This window comes from Pogona vitticeps, chromosome 2 (assembly GCF_051106095.1).
Source record: "Pogona vitticeps strain Pit_001003342236 chromosome 2, PviZW2.1, whole genome shotgun sequence".
NCBI classification, from domain to species: domain Eukaryota; kingdom Metazoa; phylum Chordata; class Lepidosauria; order Squamata; family Agamidae; genus Pogona; species Pogona vitticeps.
The window spans coordinates 166,401,928-166,421,289 of NC_135784.1; the positions used below are offsets into that span (position 1 = coordinate 166,401,928).

A 19,362-nucleotide genomic window follows, 5' to 3' on the forward strand; every position below is an offset into this window, starting at 1 on the left:
GGTTTGCCAAGCCCTCTCTCCCGTCTCTTTACTACTCCCTAAAGCACATACAGCTACTTAGGGACGTAGGTGAATTTTCCCAGCTGCTCTTGTTTCTGGCTAACGGTGCTACGGAGGCGGACAAAGGGGTCCCTCTCCGAGAATTCAAGTTAAGGCCGCAATAGTTTGCAGGAGTGTCAACTACGAGTTTTCAGGACGCTCTTCCTTTCACTCACTCCTTCCTTCTCTTCTCCTCTCTCCCGCTCCATTTTCCTTCAAGTGCCAGCCCTGGCTGTTTCGTGTTCCTCACGTTTCTGGAGGGATGGAAGCTTTCAGAGCCCAGAATCTTTCCAAACAGATCTGTACTTGGCAGCTGTTATTTCTATGTTTCGATAGCTGTACGTGTGTGAGCTGAGTAAACCGGCATGTTGATGGCAACTGGGAAGCGAACATTATAGCCTAGTAACTTCTATGGAAATCTCCTGTTGCCATATCCTGGCCACTACTTCTGAGTATTAAATCAGAGAAGTTATAGCGTATTATGTTCCCTGAAGGTGCACTGAAAAACAAAGCCGTAAAAGGGAGCCTTGGAAGGCTGGCTGTGTCTCCTTAAGAACCCAAACAGCTCAGGTTTAAAATTTAATAGCCATTTTACATCCTAAAATCCAGGGTGGGCTATCACTTGCAAGGAGTGCCAAGTCGTATTGTGACTTTCTGAACACAAGGCTGGATTATTATCTGCTTTCCCCCCCTCTCCCATCACTGAAGAGATCTGTGAAAGCTAAGGAACTGTTGACGAAGAAAATGACTCTGCTTAGTTTGAGGATTAACAAGTTGTTGTCGTGTAATGGTCTCAATGGTGGTTGTGGTGGAGAGAGAACAAGGATGAAATTGAAAGAACAGTCTTCTATACTGGCAGAAGGGGGGGGCGGAACCCAAACAAATCAAAACATTATATTATTTATTGTATTTATTCATTTCCCCTTTTCTTGTCTACTCTGAATATACTGTATATACACATACACACACACACACACACACACACACACACACACTTACTTTCATTATTCTGTATATGATATGCCGGGTTGAGCTGGCTCATACTGGAAAACTTAATAGAGAGACCCCAGCCACAAGTAACAAGTACAAGATTTCGTAATAGAGGAACAAAAAGTCCTTTCATTTGGTGTTAAAATATCAGGAAAATAAGTCAGGAAAGAACAAAGCAAAGCACCCTGTGTGAATATGCTGATTTTATCATGGGGATAAAAATATCTTTCTTAAGCTTAGATGGATAAAATGTGACCATACACTGTTGCCTTTCTGAGGAGGTAAGATGGCAGACAGTATGACCCCTCTCTCTCCCAAATTCAGTTTCAAAGTAAAATATATTTTTTCCCTCTGAAGGGGAAAATTTTCTTGTCTTCTTACTCCGAAAAGCTGTTGAGCGATTGTTGATGTTTATTGTTGTTGTTGCTTTTGCTGCCATTCTTGTTTTTCTCTCTAATACATGTGTTCGAAGCTCCTTAACAAACTTTCTGCAAGCAAAATGAAACAATTTGATGCTCATTCCATAGAAGGGAGCATATTCCAGCCTGAAAAAGGAACAGAAATAAACATGGCCTTCCAAAGGCGCTGAAGGAGAAAAAAAAACTGGCTTTCAGATTTCTAATTTGCCTTTCTTGGTTGAGGATGTTGGTTTTAAAGGCATATAAACGACAAAATAAGTACTCAGTTTGGCTTAGAATAACACCGTTTATGTTATGGACAGTGATGATATTCAGTATCTTCCTGGTGTTTGAGTGTTTAATAAGCAAAAGTAATGCATAAATACAAAGATTCGCCCATTGTACTGTGTTAGTATAAATTAGCATCGCAATGGATAAATGGCTGATTATAGGTTGCATAATTATTCACCGTATTCCCAGTGTAATTGATTGATTTCACTGTTCATAATACATAGAAAAGTTCTCCCCGTTTTTTCATTATAACATTTCTCAGATAGCCCCCACCCCCTTTTATTTAATAGCCGCATAAAGAAGCGTGGTGAGGAAAAATATGTCAATATGAAATTTAATTTTATTTCTCTCTCTCTCTCTCTCTCTCTCTCTCTCTCTCACACACACACACACACACACACACACACAGAGAGAGAGAGAGAGAGAGAGAGAGAGAGAGAGAGGTCTAAAGTAATATATGTTTAATCAACCTAACTGGAGAAATGTAATGAGAGCTAAATCCTCCCCTACTGTGTCTTTCCCTTTAAACGATTCTATTAGATCTGGATGGAAGCAGAGAATTTACAGACTTAAAAAGATTATTACAACCTTTCCCTTTATCTCTTATGTGAAAACATGCATAATTATGAGGATCTCGTGCTGTTTCCTATACATCTCTCTCTTGACGAAATATCGTTGTGCTCTCGCTTGCTGAACATGCTCGTCCTGTCTGGAACTGTGGTTAAGCTAACAAAATATTAGCAGCATTTGAGGCTGCTTCTAGGGTTGCTTCATCATTCCCGTGTATGTTGCTGCAATTCGGTGTTTTACAGCAGGTGTAACTTGGAGATGCTTCTGCCTTTGTGTAAGGAGTGTGTGTGTGTGAGAGAGTATTCTTTGGAGCATTGTCCTTCTCTTGTCTATGAGAGTTTTGAAGGTGCTGGTAGGGAAAAGACACGCACATTCAAAATTTGTATGTATGTGTGTAGATATGTACATATGCATACACATACTTCTATCAATGTTTTGATTAGTATATTTATCGGTGTATCTGTTTGCCCATACATATGCACGTTATGTGGCCATGCTCCAGAACATGGTTAAATGCATTTATGCCTGTTGATTTAAACCAATTTAACCTTCCTTAAACTTGTGTTGGGTTGTTTCTGTCTATAATACATGACTCTGTCTTTATACTATCCATCCCTCTATCTACCGGTCTGCCTGCCTGTCTATTGATAGCCATATTGTAACCACAGACTGAATGTAATACACACCTCCAGACTATGCATATGTACATACATATGCATGTGTGCAAGTTTGTATATTTACATATATATATGTAAATATATATATATGCGCTCTATGCCTACAGTACACATAAACTGGATATACGAACACAGATTGGAATGAACATTGAAAATTATACATTTATAATATGTAATACATAATAGAATTATATATTGATAATTATATATTTATACTTGACAGAAAGCAGTAACTAAGTAAAGATGACTGAGGTGTCCATGAAGTGGCGTTTGTCCCCACATGATTTGGATTTGGTGATCTTCCTATTTGTTTGTTTACTTTTTTTTATTACTGCATCAATATCTTTACAAATAACATTTATTCCCTGCAACCTCGGAGGAGAGAAAAGAAAATGGCTAACAATAACAATATCCTGCCCTGTGGGTTCTGTTTGACTTTTCCTGCCTCTTTATTTCTCGCCACCTCTCACAGGATTATTGTCTCCTTAAAATAGTTCCTAGAAAACCTAAAGGAATGGCTCAGAGCTTTCCTCTGAGTGCCACCAAAGGTGTCTGTGCCTGTTTGGGGTGTGTGTTTGTGTGTGTGTGTGTTGGCCACTGGCTATGTGTGTTTTGTAGAGAGAAAGTGGTTTTTTCCCCTCAGCCTGAAGTGCGTCTGGCAGGCCGAAGGCAGGTATCCTTTCCTCGAGGCCTAGCAGAGCTTGGGGTGTGTGTGTGTGTGTGTGTGGTGACAGTGGCAGCAGCCGCTGGGTTTAAGATTCAATGTGTCCGCCTTCAGCTGAAACTTGCCCTTGTTTGCAAACGTTGTCTTCCCCCAACACCACCTCTCTTCCCCCTTCCCTCCCCCTCCTTATGTGCATCCCTAACACCTTCCTTTCCAGCCTGCAACTGTTGGAGAGCAGCTTTTCAGCAGAGGAGCCAACTTGCACCTTGGAAACAGACTTATCTTGTAATGGAGATAATTACAGCCTGTCTTGACAGAGAGGGAGAAAATTGTAATGGGAGTGTTATAGAAATATGTTAGGCTGTTGCTGCTTGCCCCCCTCCTTTTTCCTCCCTTTTCCTCCCTGTAAAGCAATTTTGGGTTATCTTTACATCCCGCCCCCCTTTTTCTAGGCACTGGGCTTCCTGAGTCTTGGGGTGCTGCCTTTTCATTCCATTTGGATACATGTTGGCCGTTTGTGTGTGTGTGTGTGTGTGTGTGTGTGTGTGTGTGTGTGTGTGTGTGTGTGTGTGTGTAGTTTACTGCTAAGGCAACATTTAGGATCTGGCTCAGGGAACCAACTTTATTATGTCTCCTTTAAATATTATTACCTCTCTCTGTGACTCCCAACATCATCATACATTTGTGAATTTCTTCTTCCTCTTTCTTGTAACCTATGTTTTTTTTTTAAAAAAAATGAGTACACCAAAGCACAGTGAAATAAATTGGCCTGGAGGTTTAATTGCACTTTGGAATTTATTGTCTACTTACCCCCACCTCCAAGCACTAAAGAGTCTGGAATCCAAAGTCATAACGTCTGAAAACATTCTTAGCAACAAGCACGGAGGTGGGGGTGGGAGAAAGAGAAAGCCATTAAACAGGTACAGACTCCTCCAGAGTAAGTTAAATAGGAGTGTGCATTTTATACCGCCTGCTTCCTTCGCTCTTCCTACCTTCTACCCTTGGGTTACATTTAAAGATCATGTTCATAGGAAATACAGCTAAAAATATAATTGCCCTCATTACACTGCTGATTCGAAGGGTGGCGGGGAAAACCCTGACCCATGTATTTTTATGAAAGCAAGATATTTACATAAATGAAATCCTGGGTTGGGAAGTACTTTTTTCCCAACTTTCCCCTGGCATAATTGGAGTATTAATAGTACTATTAACTGCTATCACTACTGTTCCTGTTACAGCTGCTATGGGACTGGATTACACTGTGCGGCAGGGAACAGTTGCGTGAGCAGGAGAAGAGGCGTAGAACCGAGGAGAATCAGGTAGCCAGCCATGCCTCCATTGGGAGGAGAAGAGGGAGAGGGAGGATGAGGATGAGAGAAGACAGAGGAGAGTAAAAGGAAAAAAAAAAAACAGAATTCAGTCTACTCCCCGAATCTAAGCGCCTCTACTTGGAAGTAACCACCGGGGCTTCCTCAGCGTTTCCCCTCAAGTCAGGATGTCCAGAATCCAGAACCTTTAAGCTTGCGAAGAGGATGGAGAAAAGAGGGGTTTGCCCCCTACCCACCCACCCACCCACCCCACATGGGGAAACTTCCAAGGGTGACTTTATGCTGAGTTTGCGCTCGCTTATGAAGGGCTGTCAACGCGACGACGCCTTCAGCCTACAGCTGTGGGGCCCGCAGGGGCTGCGAAAACGGTGCCGGCCGCTCCCAAGAAAGAGGAGGAGGAGGAGGAGGAGGAGGAGGAGGAGAGGGGGTGGGTGTGAAGAGAGCGAGCGAGCGAGCGAGAGAAGTGGATTTCTTTAATCCGAACTTGACGGTGTTTATTGAACCGACTGAAAACACGGAACGAAGGCAGGCGAGGGGGAGAGTCGCGGCTGGCCTGCGTGTCAAGGGTGCAGGGGTTGCTCTCCTCCTTCCCGCCGCCGCTCCCCCCCCCTCCGGGTTTGGAGACGGTGGATTCTTCAAACCTCCTTGGCGATTTTTTTTTTCGTCCGCGGGTTAACCGGAGCCCCACTTCCAGGATCGATTTATAAAGAGCTCGGCTGCTCCGCTCGCCTTCCCCTCGTCTTCACAGCTTCCTTGGGGCGAATCCAGCAGCTGCTGAAGAGTCCCAAGAGTCCCACGGCAGGGCAGCGGACTGTGGGGCTGGGAGGACGGGGTGTGTGTGTGTGTGTGTGTGTGTGTGTGTGGAGAGACGAGGAGGTCCGATGCGAAGCTGCCTTGGATTCCCTAGGCCTGGAGTCCGTCTACGGAAAGAGATCTGTCCCGTTATGGAGAAAGATGCTCCAAGATGCGCCAGTACTTCTATGGGAGGGTGGGGGGTGGGCTAAGGTGAAGGAGCAAGAGGAGGAGGAGGTTAAGCCGAGCAGTGCAGCGTTTTAGTGCTCCGGCCCACCCATTTGAAACCAGAGGAGAATTTTCATGAGAGAGGCCTTAATAAGAATGAGGTGGGAGCTACAGAGTTCCCGTAATCTCTTTATATGTGTGTGTGTGTGTGTGTGCGCGCGCGCGCGAACATGTGTCTGTGTTAGGTAGGTAGCTGGGGGGGGGTTCTCTGAATCTCCTTCTCAGGAAAGCAATGGCGGAAGTAGGTTAAGAAATAATTCTTTTTTTAAAAGCATCAGATCTAAACTAAAGATCATTAAAATCCTTTCTCAAACCGTATTCATTTACGTTTCGGGTGAATATTTTGATTTTTTAAAAATTTCTCTTTTAAAAATATATATTAAAAAACGCTTATGTACATATACACACTCTTAACACTAGCATATACATACAGACCTTAAGAGTGCATGTTGTCTCTTTTAAAAAAAAACACGATGCTTTTCTATCTTTATTTTGGTTCAGTAGGACGGAGATAGGAGAAACTGGGGTGGGCCATGGGAAGGCAGGATTGATCTGCTTCTGAGAGGGAGGTGCGAGTTTTATAGAAATAGATGAGTCTCTTGCGGAGACGCTGGCCAGCAGGCGTAGAAAATGTAGCCTTTTCGCCTTGCAGGTAACTGACGTTCAGGATTTTAATACCAGTAGAATCGCTTTCTTCAGATGGCAACACGGTCTCCGAAAGAGCATTTCAAAATATTCATTCCTCTTCCAGAAAGGCTAGCCTGAGTTTGGTGGTGTAAGGAAGAAAAGGGAAGAGAGAAAAAGAAAAAAAAAACAGCCAGAGAGTGATGATGATATCCGAACACGGTCTATGTGAAAGCTTTCAAAGAGTGCCTTTTTGTGGCTGTGGAGGAAATCTAAAACGCTGTGATCTTTGTAGATCTATCTGAAGGCAGTTGGGTTCTTTCTTCCTGTTTGGAGATCTTGTTCTCTCCCCTTGAGTTCCAACGGGCCACGGCTCCCAGCCAGGGGAATCCCTTGAACGAGAGAAGCTTTGCCCTACAAGCCTTGCTAAGATCTTGGGCTATGAACAACCTGCAGCGTTCAGGAAAACTGTTTTGCTTTCCTGGATTGTCCTTTCCCTCTTGTTGTTGTTCTGCTTTGTTCTGTCAGTGGCAGAAGGTTTCTTTGGAAATCAAAGGCATCTCTAGCGGGTGGGTTTTCTTTTTGTGTGTGTGTGTGTTTTTTTTTTTTTTAAAAAAGAATATTCCATCCACGTATATTTTAATGACCTTGCTTGCCTGCATTAAGGTTACCAGTAGGATTTATTTTTTTTCACGCCCTTCTCTTTTATAATCCATTATTATTGGTGTGTATTCATAGGTTAGATCTGATTTCATAGAAAATAATCATTCTAATCTTATTTTCCTATTCGTTTCCTCACTCCTCTAAATAGATAGCATATATTTCTCTCCCTCTCTCTCTCTCTCTCTCTCTCTCTGTGTGTGTGTGTGTGTGTGTGTGTGTGTGTGTGTGTGTGTGAGAGAGAGAGAGAGAGAGAGAGAGAGAGATAAATATTTCCTTGTTCATTCAGTATGTCTTAACAACTACCATTCCTTTGGAAGATTTATTTTTGTAAAGAAAATTATATTTCTTCAGTGCAACTAGACAAAACGTTTCATCTCCTTGATTCATTATATACATATATATATAGAGAGAGAGAGATTGAGAGAGAGAGAGAGAGAAAGCGCTTCTTGCATTTCTCCCTCTCTTTAATTTCTCCAAAGAGAAAGCCTCAAAAAATGATGAGAATAATGTTTAGGATTAACTTTCCCTTGCACATTTGAAACAAAAATGAAGTCACTGGAGACTTTTGATTGACAGGTAAATTGAACTCCAGAAAGGCCAAAGGACAACTTCATGTGTCTATAGGAATATTTCCCTGAAGAAAACGGTAGACTGAAATTGCTTTGAAAATAATGGGAGGGAGATGATTACTTTAGGTTTCACAGGAGGACTTCCCCACACAAAAAATTCTTGGACACAAACACAAACACACACACACACACACAGAGAGAGAGAGAGAGAGAGAGAGAAACACAATTAGAAGGAGAATGACACTGGGATATCACCATCTGTTTCTATTTAAAATAGATGGAGTAAATTGCAATTTATTGTGAGTGAAATACTACTTTTCTAGTATTACATTAAACTGGCACATGAATGGTTTATACATTAAACTGATACGTGAATGCTTTTTTACATTAAACTGGTACATGTATAGCCAAGGACTGGTGAATTAAGACACACTCAGAAATCTTAATCAGGTCATTCAAAAGAACTTTTTAAAGCATCTTTAAAGTGGGATTACCTAGAACACAGCTGACAAAAGGGACGGTAGAAGCAAGAGAGAGAGGATATTGACAGAGAAGTTGTTCAAGCATTGGACTGAGTCTGCTTCCTTCTCACCTCCTGAAGCTGCAAGGTGCCTAAAATATAAATCCACTCCTCCTGTAGTGTGTATAGGGGACCTGAACATTATCTATGGACCCTAATATCACCGGTGGATACTGCATCCGTCTGGGACACATGCCCCCCCATTCATGCCCCCCCTCTTTCTTTTCTATGTTCTGCTCTTCTCTTGTAAACCTTCCCTCTTTATACTTTTTTGTGCCTACTCTGCTCTTTCTAAAATTTATCGCGGACCCAAGCCCCTTCTGCTAAACTGGAAATCACGAATCTTGGACAACACCAGGAGAGGGAAGAAAGGTGTCTTCTTTTTAGTGTTCTTTTGAAGTTGTGCTTGTGGTTGTGGTTGCCTTTTGTGTGGTAGTGTGGGAAGTGTATCCTTTTCCAGCTTTCTTTTCCAGGGCAAGTGATCAACGCCATCCTTACGGACCACTAAGGGAACATGCTAGGTATCAACCACCTTCCTCTGTCAAGCACTAGTTCTCCCCAACACACACATGAGCACGCACACACACACACACACACACACACACACACACACACACACACACACACACACACACACACACACACACGTCTTCAGATAGAGTTCTGCAACCGATTCAGCAAACCGAAAGTTTCAGTGACAGTACATGATTTAAAAGTTATAACAGCAATGATAGTGATGCCAAGTATGAATAGACTATACCCTTCAAAACAAGCACACCCTGGATTGCTGTCAGAACAGGCAGAAGGTCCCTCACTCCCAGCTATGCCTTATAACTGAAACTTAGTCGTACAATTTTATTTAATGAACGACACATTTATGAACAATCAAATGGTCCTCGTAAAAATTTTATTGAAGGGCATAAAAACATCCACGACTAACTTGCCGAATAATGCAGCCTCACACAAAGAAGAGAGCTACTTTTTTGGCGCATTATAATTTTCCATTCCTGTTTTACAAGGTCGTCCTCCCGAAAACACACACACACACACACACACACGTGTGTGTGTGTGTGTGTGTGTGTGTGTGTAAAAAGAAAGCACGTGACCCCAAGATATTTTGTAAGTAGTTGACGAATATGCATCGCATTATAGACGAGAAAAGGTTCTTCCTTCAGGAAAATATATATGAGTACCTATATCTGCATATAGATATATAAATAGATAGATATAGATAGATGTACAGAGCGAGCGAGCGAGAGATCATATCCATTCAGGGGCTGGTGCTGAAGAGGAGGGGAAGGAGCGGTGAGGCGCTGGTAGGACCTTCAACCGACCCCCCCCTTCCCCTTTAAAGATATTCCATGTAACGTATCCATTATAGAATACAAGCTGTAGCAGCAAAGAGACCAGACAGAGACAAATTGCGTCAAGAAATAGTTCCTGTGATACCTTGCTACGCCAGATACCTTGCACACCCTCATTAACAGCAGGGCTATGGAAAAGCCAGGTCGCAGAGCGAGCCAGCCCGCCGGGCAACGAAGGAGGAAGTCGCCTCTCCGCGAATGGCACGTAAGCTCCCACCACCGCTGCTAATAACTGCATTATTTCAAGAGTTTTATGAAAACCCAAGTCGCATAGGCGGTATTTAAAAAAAAAAAAAATAGAAAGAACGAGATTGGGGGGAAAAAGACCTGCGGATTGATCTACACTGTATTTTGGGTAAATACAATCACGTGAGCGCTGGGAGCCAATGGCAAACTAGGAAAGGCTGAAAAAATAATTACCTGCCCTGATTGTTCTATGAGAAGATAAAAAGTACACATACAGTTCATACAATAATCTTATGAATGTAAAAGAGGGGGGAACAATGTCGGCTTCTGGCCCCATAAGCAACTATTATGTAGATTCCTTGATTAGTCATGAAAGCGACGATCTGTTGGCATCCCGCTTCCCAGCCACTGGCTCCCACCCGGCAGCGGCCAGACCTTCAGGACTAGTACCGGAGTGCGCGGATTTTCCATCCTGCAGTTTTGCCCCCAAACCGGCCGTTTTTACAACTTCGTGGGCTCCCGTGCATTCCCAGTCGTCCGTGGTCTACCACCCGTATACCCACCAGCCTCACATTGGAGCTGACACCAGATATATGCGCACTTGGCTGGAGCCTATCTCCGGCGCGGTCTCCTTCCCAGGTTTTCCAACCAGCAGCCGGCATTACGGGCTTAAACCCGACGCCTTCCACGGCCGCAGGGACTGCGGACCCGTGGATGGACGTAGTTATCCGGATTATATGTATGGATCCCCGGGAGATCTCAGGGACAGAACCCCGCAGACTATACCCTCCCCGGAATCTGAGGCCATCGCTTCCAACAAACACAAAGAAGAAAAGACCGAATTGGACCCTAGTAAGTCGAAGTCATTCTTGTTTACAACCGGCAAGGCATTACAGCCTCCGCCGCACAGTACTCAATAAAATGAAATTACCTTGCTGTTTAGAATTCGGGGCGTCCATGCCTTGAAACTCCAACTGGACAAGGCTGGGGGGGGGGAGCGGGAGGAGAGACTGACTTAGAAGATCATAAGTAGTTTGTTTGATTTGGGGGGGGAAGAAGGGCGGTAGTACAAGGGCGGGGAGTCTCTCTCTTTTATGTAGATGGATTTATAGATACAGTAGATAGATATCCACATAGAGAGAGGATTAGGACTGATTATTTGCGTAATTAATTTTTTGATCACCTTGCAGGGAAAAAAATCAATTTGCTTGATTCAAAACCTGCCATGCCCTCATTCCCTCAGTTCTTCTGACGTTTGGGGGAACAAAATCTGGCAAAGGGAGTCGTTTGGGCTTGTGGGAAGGCGAAAAATGATCATGATGTGTTGATATAAATTTTTAAACACAGAGAGGGAAGAAAAGTGGGCGAGCAACCCAACAACACCCCCTCACTTAGGTCATGATTCATAAAAACTGTATCTAGTCAGAACTGTCTATCCTGGTTGTAGACTGTGTGTATGGGGGGGGGGGCTGAGTGTAGATTGTTACAAGCTACATTACTGAGTGAAGAAATCTATAAATAGCCACTGGAGTTTACTACACTGCGGTGCATGCATATGTGCGTGTTCAGTCCTTAGAAACTGCAGTGAAGAATTCCCAGTTGCTGTTGATTTTAAGGGCATTCTGCAGTTCAACTTGCCAGCCCAGGGAGTTTGGTAAAGAAAGAAATACCCCTGAACCTTATTAAATCAACAGAAAGGGCAGGCAGAGGATCTGTGTATTTGTAAAGTCATTATTCTTCTGCCCAGTCTTCTGTGCACTTCCTTGTGAAAATATGCCATATAAGTGTTGGCGTTTATTGGGGGGGGATGACAATTGGGGGTACTGATACAGCAAGCAAAATATATGGGGCCCCAACCATCTCATGCTAAGAATTAATTCCCATTTATTTTTATGTATGCACATGTGGGTATACATATGTGTATATTTTAATGCCCATATACAGAGAGGCAGCAGCTCTTCCCATGCCTCCCTCCCTAAATCTCATTCCTGCGCTAGGTGTTTACAAAGCCTTTAGGCCTAACAGTCTCTGACTGAATGCTGTTTTGGTCTTCAGCCCCCTCCCCCTCTTTTTGAAGTGCAGTATAGGCAAATAGGCAGAAGCATATCAATGTATATGTAGCAAATAGCAAAGAGAGAGAGAGAGAATGGCAACACAAAACAAGGTGAAGGAATGTGTCGAAACAGCCTAGAATCTAAAACTAGTCAATTAACTTCAAATCTCACCCCCAAAAATATAGTCACTCTAAAATTTGAATTATTTCTCTTTAACAAAGCTATAAGGAAGTTTATTACAGAATAAGGTGGTTTAGGGTCGAGGGGGATAGATGTTTTTCTTGGAGCCAGTTGGCTTATCCTGGAGCTTTCTGGAGATATTAAAAGAAAAAAGAAAAAAAAAGTCAGCACTTCCATCAGGGGGAAGGTTATAGAGAGGGGACTGAAGAGTAATGGTTGTAAACAGAGTTTATGGGCCTATGAAGTGGTGGGAAATCTGACTTTTTATGACTATGTTCTTGGATTCTTCTTACTGGTGTTCATGTGCAGGAGTGTAATATTATTAATATGACCATTATTATTATTATACTCCTTGCCCTGGTTTGTTTATTTAAATGGCAGCTTGCGGGAGGCACTGGTCACTTCCTCGAAAATAAAACTTAAAAGTCAGGAACAGGTTGCTGAAGCAGGACTAGCAAAAACATTTGTGAACACAGTCTTCCTGCCCTCAGTGCTAGGACACCCTTTGCCTTTACTTCCTATCAAAGAATCCACACGCCCTTAAAATACTCTGAAGGTCAATTCAGATTTGATCACATAATGTTGCCAAAAAGAAGGACCTTTTTTTCCCCCCTTGCCCCGCCACCTCCACTGTAGAGTCATATTTGGCTAGATCTGGGTAGAAAAACCTATGTACATCCAATATGTTTTACCTACATCTGTCTTTTATGTGTCCGATCTTTCTTTTCCAGACAACCCCGTGGCGAACTGGATTCATGCACGTTCTACACGAAAGAAACGATGCCCCTACACGAAATACCAAACGCTGGAGTTAGAGAAGGAGTTTTTGTTCAATATGTACCTAACACGGGACCGCCGTTATGAAGTAGCCAGGGTTCTTAATCTCACGGAGCGGCAGGTCAAAATCTGGTTTCAAAACAGGCGGATGAAAATGAAGAAAATGAACAAGGAGAAAACCGATAATAAAGACCAGCAGTGAAATTGGCCGAGTCCCTCCAGGGAGAGGAGAAACGGAGGCGCCGTTTCTCCTAAGCTTGGGATTCAAAGTGTTCCTGACTTTATTTTTTTCGGTGTGCTGATGAGTGTTTAGAATTAGTTAAACACAGCAACCATTCTGGAGTAAAAGACAAAAAGAGTGCTTTTCTTAAAAAAAAACAAACACACACAAAAAACCCCAAAACAAAAACAAAAGAAAGAAAATTTTAAAAAAATTCAAAAAATGCAACTACAATAAACATTATTTTCTTTTCCAGAAAACAACAAAGTACTTGAATATTTTTTTGTTGTTGTTGTCGGAATTTTTATTTTGTAAGTTAAATTTACGCAGTGGCTTTTGTTTCGTTCTGTTTTCCTTTGTCGGTTTTGTTTTCAGTTTCATGACGTCGTCGTGGCTGCATATTTTGTACAAATGGAAAGAAAAGGGGGCAAAGGAAGGAGAAAGGGGGGGTAAAGTAGGGTGGTCGCTCAAGCAATGTTTCTGTCATCGTGTTGGAAGTTCCTGGTGTACTTATTTGTGTCTTCTCTGATTGTCACAGGTCCGTTCTGTAATGCTGTTATGTTTCTCTATGATAGAGGAGATCTCTGTAAATATATTACCTAACGTCACAAAAAAAGAGGAAAAAAAATCTTTGCTAACCGAGGTGTCTCTTTTTTAAAACAACAACAAAAATTTTTAAATTCATTTGGGAGGCGTAACACAGCCTGACGCCCCTCAACTTTCAAACAGATTATAGGAAAGGGGGACCTCTGCCTGGGGTTCTTGAGGACATAACCTTGAAAGTTATACTCATAAAATTATCAAGGATAAGAACCGGGCACCCCGTGGGGTGGGGGAACACAACACACTACTTTCAGAACCTCGAGTAAGGAGTGGGTAATGAATAGGACTTCGGCTGGCATTTACTCTCCTCTTTAAATTTTATTCTCTGTCTCCTTATCTATATGTCTATATTTGTTTCTATCCAGTGCTGGATTCCTAAAATGAGAGATCTGGGTATGGGTGAAAGTGTACTACACTTTTTTTAGCCCAGAGTAATTAATTGTACTAATTTGTGAGCCCTGGCCATCAAAGTTATGTATAAAAGACAGAAGATGTGCGGCAGGCTGTCTTTGCTCCCAGCTACATTCTTACCTTCGTTATCTTTCCGACAACAAGCCTGTCGCAAACTGGTTGGGATTATCAATGAAGTGCCAAGAACTCGTTACTATGTGCCGGGCGGGGGGGGGGGGGAGGGAATTGTCCAGCAGCCGTTTGATTATTTTCCAGGGCAGTGTATAGTCCACGAAGCCCCCCTCCCCACAAAGCAAGGGGCTATTTGTAATGGGGTTGAGGTGGGGTGGGGGGCGAGGATGGAACTGAAAAAGTGACGATCAGCTAATTTTTTGGTCAAAGCTTCCACCTCCACCCCACCACCACCCCCGTCTTAAAATTTAATGGAGTGGGGTTCAGGGCTGAAAGATTCGCCCTCCGCCCACCCACCCCCTCCGGGAAGACAAAGAGGTTTTCTTGACTTCCTTTGGCAGACAGCACGCAAATCTAACGTTGGGTTTTTTTTAAAAAAAAAATCAGAGGTTTGCGCGGTTTAGGAACCAGCACAGTGACACGAGGCGTGTGAGGAGTTGCCGGGGGCGGGAGCGGGGTTGTGGGGGGGTAGGGGTGAGGGAGAGAGGAGAGAGAAGGCCAGAGATTCCGGGATTTTTTAATGGTCCGTTTTAGCGTTCCTTACAAATGGATGTTTCCGAAATCCTTTTCAAGGGCTGGCTAAATGAAAGTCCAGGGATAAAAAATGAGCAGTCATGAGATGTTTCCTCCTAACCACTTGTTCCAGCGTCTCTTTCTCTAATGAAATGAGCCGAGCACCGTTTTAATCTTTCTAATGATAAACAGATCGGGCTAGTCATGTCTAGAGAGTTAGCTCACTGAATCCATTCGGCCTTCCCAAGAAATATATATATATATATATATATATATTTAAACATGCCAATAAAATAAGATAAAATCTGGAAATGATTATCCCAGCGGATGTCATAAAATATTTCTTCTTAATGTTCTGCCTTTTTCGTTCCATTATTCCCAGTCACCCAATTTGTTTGTTTGCTCATTTATTTATTTATTTATTTATTTATTTATTTAGAAAGCAGAAGGACCTGGTGATGGGGGAGGGGGAGAGAAGTGAAATGGGTGGAGAAAAATCGCAATCCGCCTCAAGAAAACCTTTGTCTTCCGCTCTTTCCTTCCTGCCCTCGAGGAACACGTGCAGAAAGGGCAAAGGTGGTATTAAAGTCCAACCGTCTAATAGCTTATGCGTTATTTTTCACCTTTACGGAATTGATAGTGAGATTTTTGTCTTGTTTTTTTTAAAGTACTCTTGTGTATGAGTGAAAATTAAAACATCTTTCTTTCTTTCTTTCTTTCTTTCTTTCTTTCTTTCTTTCTTTCTTTCTTTCTTTCTTTCTTTCTTTCTTTCTTTCTTTCTTTCTTTCTTTCTTTCTTTCTTTCTTTCTTTCTTTCTTTCTTTCTTTCACCACCTCCGCCATACACTTGCGGCCCTCCGTGAAGTCATTTTATTAACTTTGATCCTTCACCATGCTTGTAGAACACCCCCCCACCCGCCATCCCAATAGACCTCATTTTCAAGATGCAGCCTCTTTCACCTTTCTCTCCCCCCCCCTTCACAACCCCATCCTCGCCTGTCTTTAGTAGGGCTGGACTCCCATTGGAGCTGATAGGGACGAAAAGAATGTAAGTTATGCTTCCTTTGTCTCGATAAGACTGTTGTTCTCTCTCCTCCCCTCCCCTCCCCTCTCCCTCTTTTTTCTCTTCTTTCTGACTTGCTTTGTTTTATGTAAGAATATAGTGACAGTTCATGTGCAAGTCTTCTGCCTAAAATGCAGCCTGTGCTGGAATATTGCGCTCGTCCTTACGTTTACTCTGGAGTAAGCCTCCGCTTCTAGGCTAGAGAACTTGCTCTCCAGTCCATGGGCATAGGAGAACAGCGCGTAGGGAGGAGACGATCAAATCTTGGAAATGTTTTTCGGGTGTTTTTTTTTTTTTGCTTTGCTTTGTTTTTTGTGAATTACAAACTCGCCTCAACCTTGTGAAGACTCACACCCGCTAGGTTTGGCCCGTACATTATTTTTTAAAACAGGACAGGTGGGGTGGGAACCTTCCCCATCATATTGTCTCTTTTTCTGCCGTTATTTCTCTCTCTCTGCCAAACCTTCATGATTAAAAATCAAAAGAGAAGAAAAGAAAAGGATGTCTTGAATGGCCATCCTAGTTTCTTTGCTGTTTTATATATATGCGATATAGCATATATCTATACCGTGGAGAGTGGGCTGTGTTTAAGAGAGAAAAAAGGGTCTCTAGCTGAAAAAAACGACCCTTTTGTAGTCGACACAAAAAAAGACAGGATACAGCAGCTTTTAAAGCAACCCATAGGTACATTTCCGCAGCCCAAAAGATGCCAGTTTTACAACTCTGTTTGTCTCACTGCTGGGTGTACTGAATAGGATGGAACAAAACAGGACCACAGAACCGGCTAGACGTCTGGCCTTAATTGTTTTATGGTTTAAATAAGGTGGGTGCTCTTCTCTTTGAAACCGGCTTATTGAAATGTTTTGTCTACCGGCCACAAACAACAGACACCCCCCCACACACACACACTCTCTCTCTCTCTCTCTCTTTCTCCCTCCCTGCAAACATTGCTGGCCTCCTGGCAGAAGGGAAGGAGCGGGAGGGGACGGAATTCTTTTACATCCTTGCGCCTTGAGCCCTAAGAGAGTGGGTAGATGGGCAGGAGATAGATCAGGCACGGCTGCATTTCCCTCCAGTATCCCTGGGTTCTCTGTGCACGCCCGTGTTCGCGCGCCCTCCTGTTATTGTTGTGATGATGGGTGGTTTCTGAGGATATGTGGCGAAAAGCAGGGAGAAGGTTGTGGGCCCACCAGCACATGCTTCGTTTGTACACACGTAAACACACACATATATGCATGCATACATCTAATGCTGCTTGTTAGTCGCTTAATAAAGCGCTTCAGAATCTCCTCAGCTTGACTAATGAATGATTCCACCAGCACTCTCAACATGACCCTATTCGCTTCTCCTTCAATTTTTCTTTTGGCAAAAATCTTTTTTTAAATTTTTTCCCCTTTCCTTTTAGCTTTAAAGGGAGGCATGTAAGGTGAAAGAGGTACAAAAGATGATTGATGATGGGGACATCTTTTCTCCATATTTTGACCGAAAGGTTTTATTTTGAAGTGGCGTACCTTGGGGAGAGTTGGCGCAAGATGGCGCTGTTGCTCAATCTTAGGAGCGACTAGCCTATTTCCTTACAAAGCCTGTGGTTAACACCTTGAGGCCTGTCTAGCAGATAGGAAGGAAAGCTGATCTCAAGAAATAAAGTGTATGTAACCTGCGAGTTATCAACTGTGACTTACACAATAACGTCAAATCTGGACTGGGTCACAAGGAAAGCAGCGACTGCTTGTTTAACCGAATCTTTTAAAGGTAAAAATATGTGGAAATTAAAATTGCCTGCCTTTCCCTAATTATAGAAGAAATACTTGGTATGTAATGAGAAAGATCCATTTGCGGCTAGTAAAATATATAGATCCTTTGTCAGAAAATCTGCTTTACATTTTCTCTTTATTAAACCTTAAAGAAGACATACATCTTTGAAACAAATAAAAACAAATATTTTAGTAGCACAATTTATATGAACTGGACACAAGAAGTACATTTTGAAACAAAAACTCATAAGGTTGCAACACACAATAATAACACACAATAAAACAGGTTATATAAAAGTAGACATAAATTATTCTACTTCATGTTTTTTCATATACGTACATATTTATATTTACAAGAAACAAATAAGTGGCATTGTTTATAACCTTTTAAAAACCCTGATGGCTTCCCTTCACATAAGAACGGCATCTGCATGAATTGTATTAACTAAGATTAGCAGCTTTCCCACTCCATTTTCTACCACACAGTTATGTGTCATAATAACACAAACACCTTCTTTATGCGTCTGTTATTTTCCTTTACACCTTTTTTTCTGACACAAAGGTAATGCAGTAAAATAAAGACTGGGATAAATGAATGCTGGAAACCCACATTTCCTCAACCTTCTATGATAGCAAAACTTCTTTAATTATACTCAAGAACATGTTTTGTACAATCTGCATTTACATAGCCTGACACAGAATGTGTGGCAAAAACTGAGAAGATTCAGCTATTGGAATGTTAAAACTGGAAAACCATATTGACTACTTGGCCTCTCAGAAATGGTTTCATTGACTCTGAAAGTCCAAACTCCCAAATAAGCCAGATCTAGCTCATTTAGTTGCTACATGTGTTGTTTAGAAAGTACTACGCCATGGCTACAGTGTTTTCTCATTTGACATTTGGCAAGTAATCATATGTATATATGTATATGATAATGGACATGTATACACATAGAGCAAGCTTATCTATCTATGTATCTATCCATCTGTCTGTCTACTGAATATTTGCCAAATAGTAAGGATATCTTGCCAAGACTGTGTATGTCTGTGCGCGTTATGCCACAAGTGTAATATTTTATTTGCAATTGGGATATACAATAGAGGTAGAAAGAAACATGAAACAGGAACTGGCCTCTGTGAGAATAGCAAGAATCACCCTCCCTACACTGACTCCCTGTACATTTTGGAATGATTGAAACCAACCAATTATTTCATTTGGTAAGCATTATTTGGTAAGCCCTTGATAAATCTTTTGCTGAAAAAAAATTACAACCTACTGACAGACTTTATTATTATTATTATTGCTGCTGCTCTTAAAATTAGCCACAATGAGTGTAAGAATTAAAGCTATTTTGTGAACAAAAAGAAGACAAAGTGTAAGAGTGTAAATGTGTTCATAGATTTGTCCTGAAGAGTGTTTTACTATTTTGCACACTTCAAAACAGCTGGGATTTCCTTGGCCTTCTGTCTGTCTGTCTGTCTGTCTGTCTCTCTCACACACACACACACGCACACACACATACACACACACACACAAACACACAAACACAGGGAGAAAATTAATATAGTTAACACATTTGTGGGGGGGATGAGAAAGAGAGAAGGGAAAAGAAAAAGAAAGATTTCAAAGGAGGAGGAGCAGGAAGAGGAAGACTGCTACTGTGTTTATAAAAGGACCTTGAGGACAGTTAATTTGCAAAAATGTATTTTATTC

At 42.2% G+C, this 19,362-nt stretch overlaps 2 protein-coding genes across 2 annotated transcripts in view; both read left to right on the top strand.

Annotated features, from left to right (window-relative positions):
* Positions 1 to 5,044, top strand: part of HOXC10 (homeobox C10) — a 12,774-nt gene extending 7,730 nt beyond the window's left edge. The window contains exon 2 of the mRNA XM_020784472.3: positions 1 to 5,044. This exon is cut by the window's left edge and continues 3,221 nt beyond it. The gene's annotated coding sequence lies outside the window, so the exon portion shown is untranslated.
* Positions 5,045 to 5,614: 570 nt separating this feature from the next.
* HOXC9 (homeobox C9) lies at positions 5,615 to 13,764 on the top strand. Its single transcript, XM_020784474.3, has 2 exons — positions 5,615 to 10,755; positions 12,869 to 13,764. The coding sequence occupies exons 1-2, from the start codon at positions 10,197 to 10,199 to the stop codon at positions 13,114 to 13,116; spliced, it is 807 nt and encodes a 268-aa protein (XP_020640133.1). The 5' UTR covers positions 5,615 to 10,196; the 3' UTR covers positions 13,117 to 13,764.
* Positions 13,765 to 19,362: the final 5,598 nt, after the last annotated feature.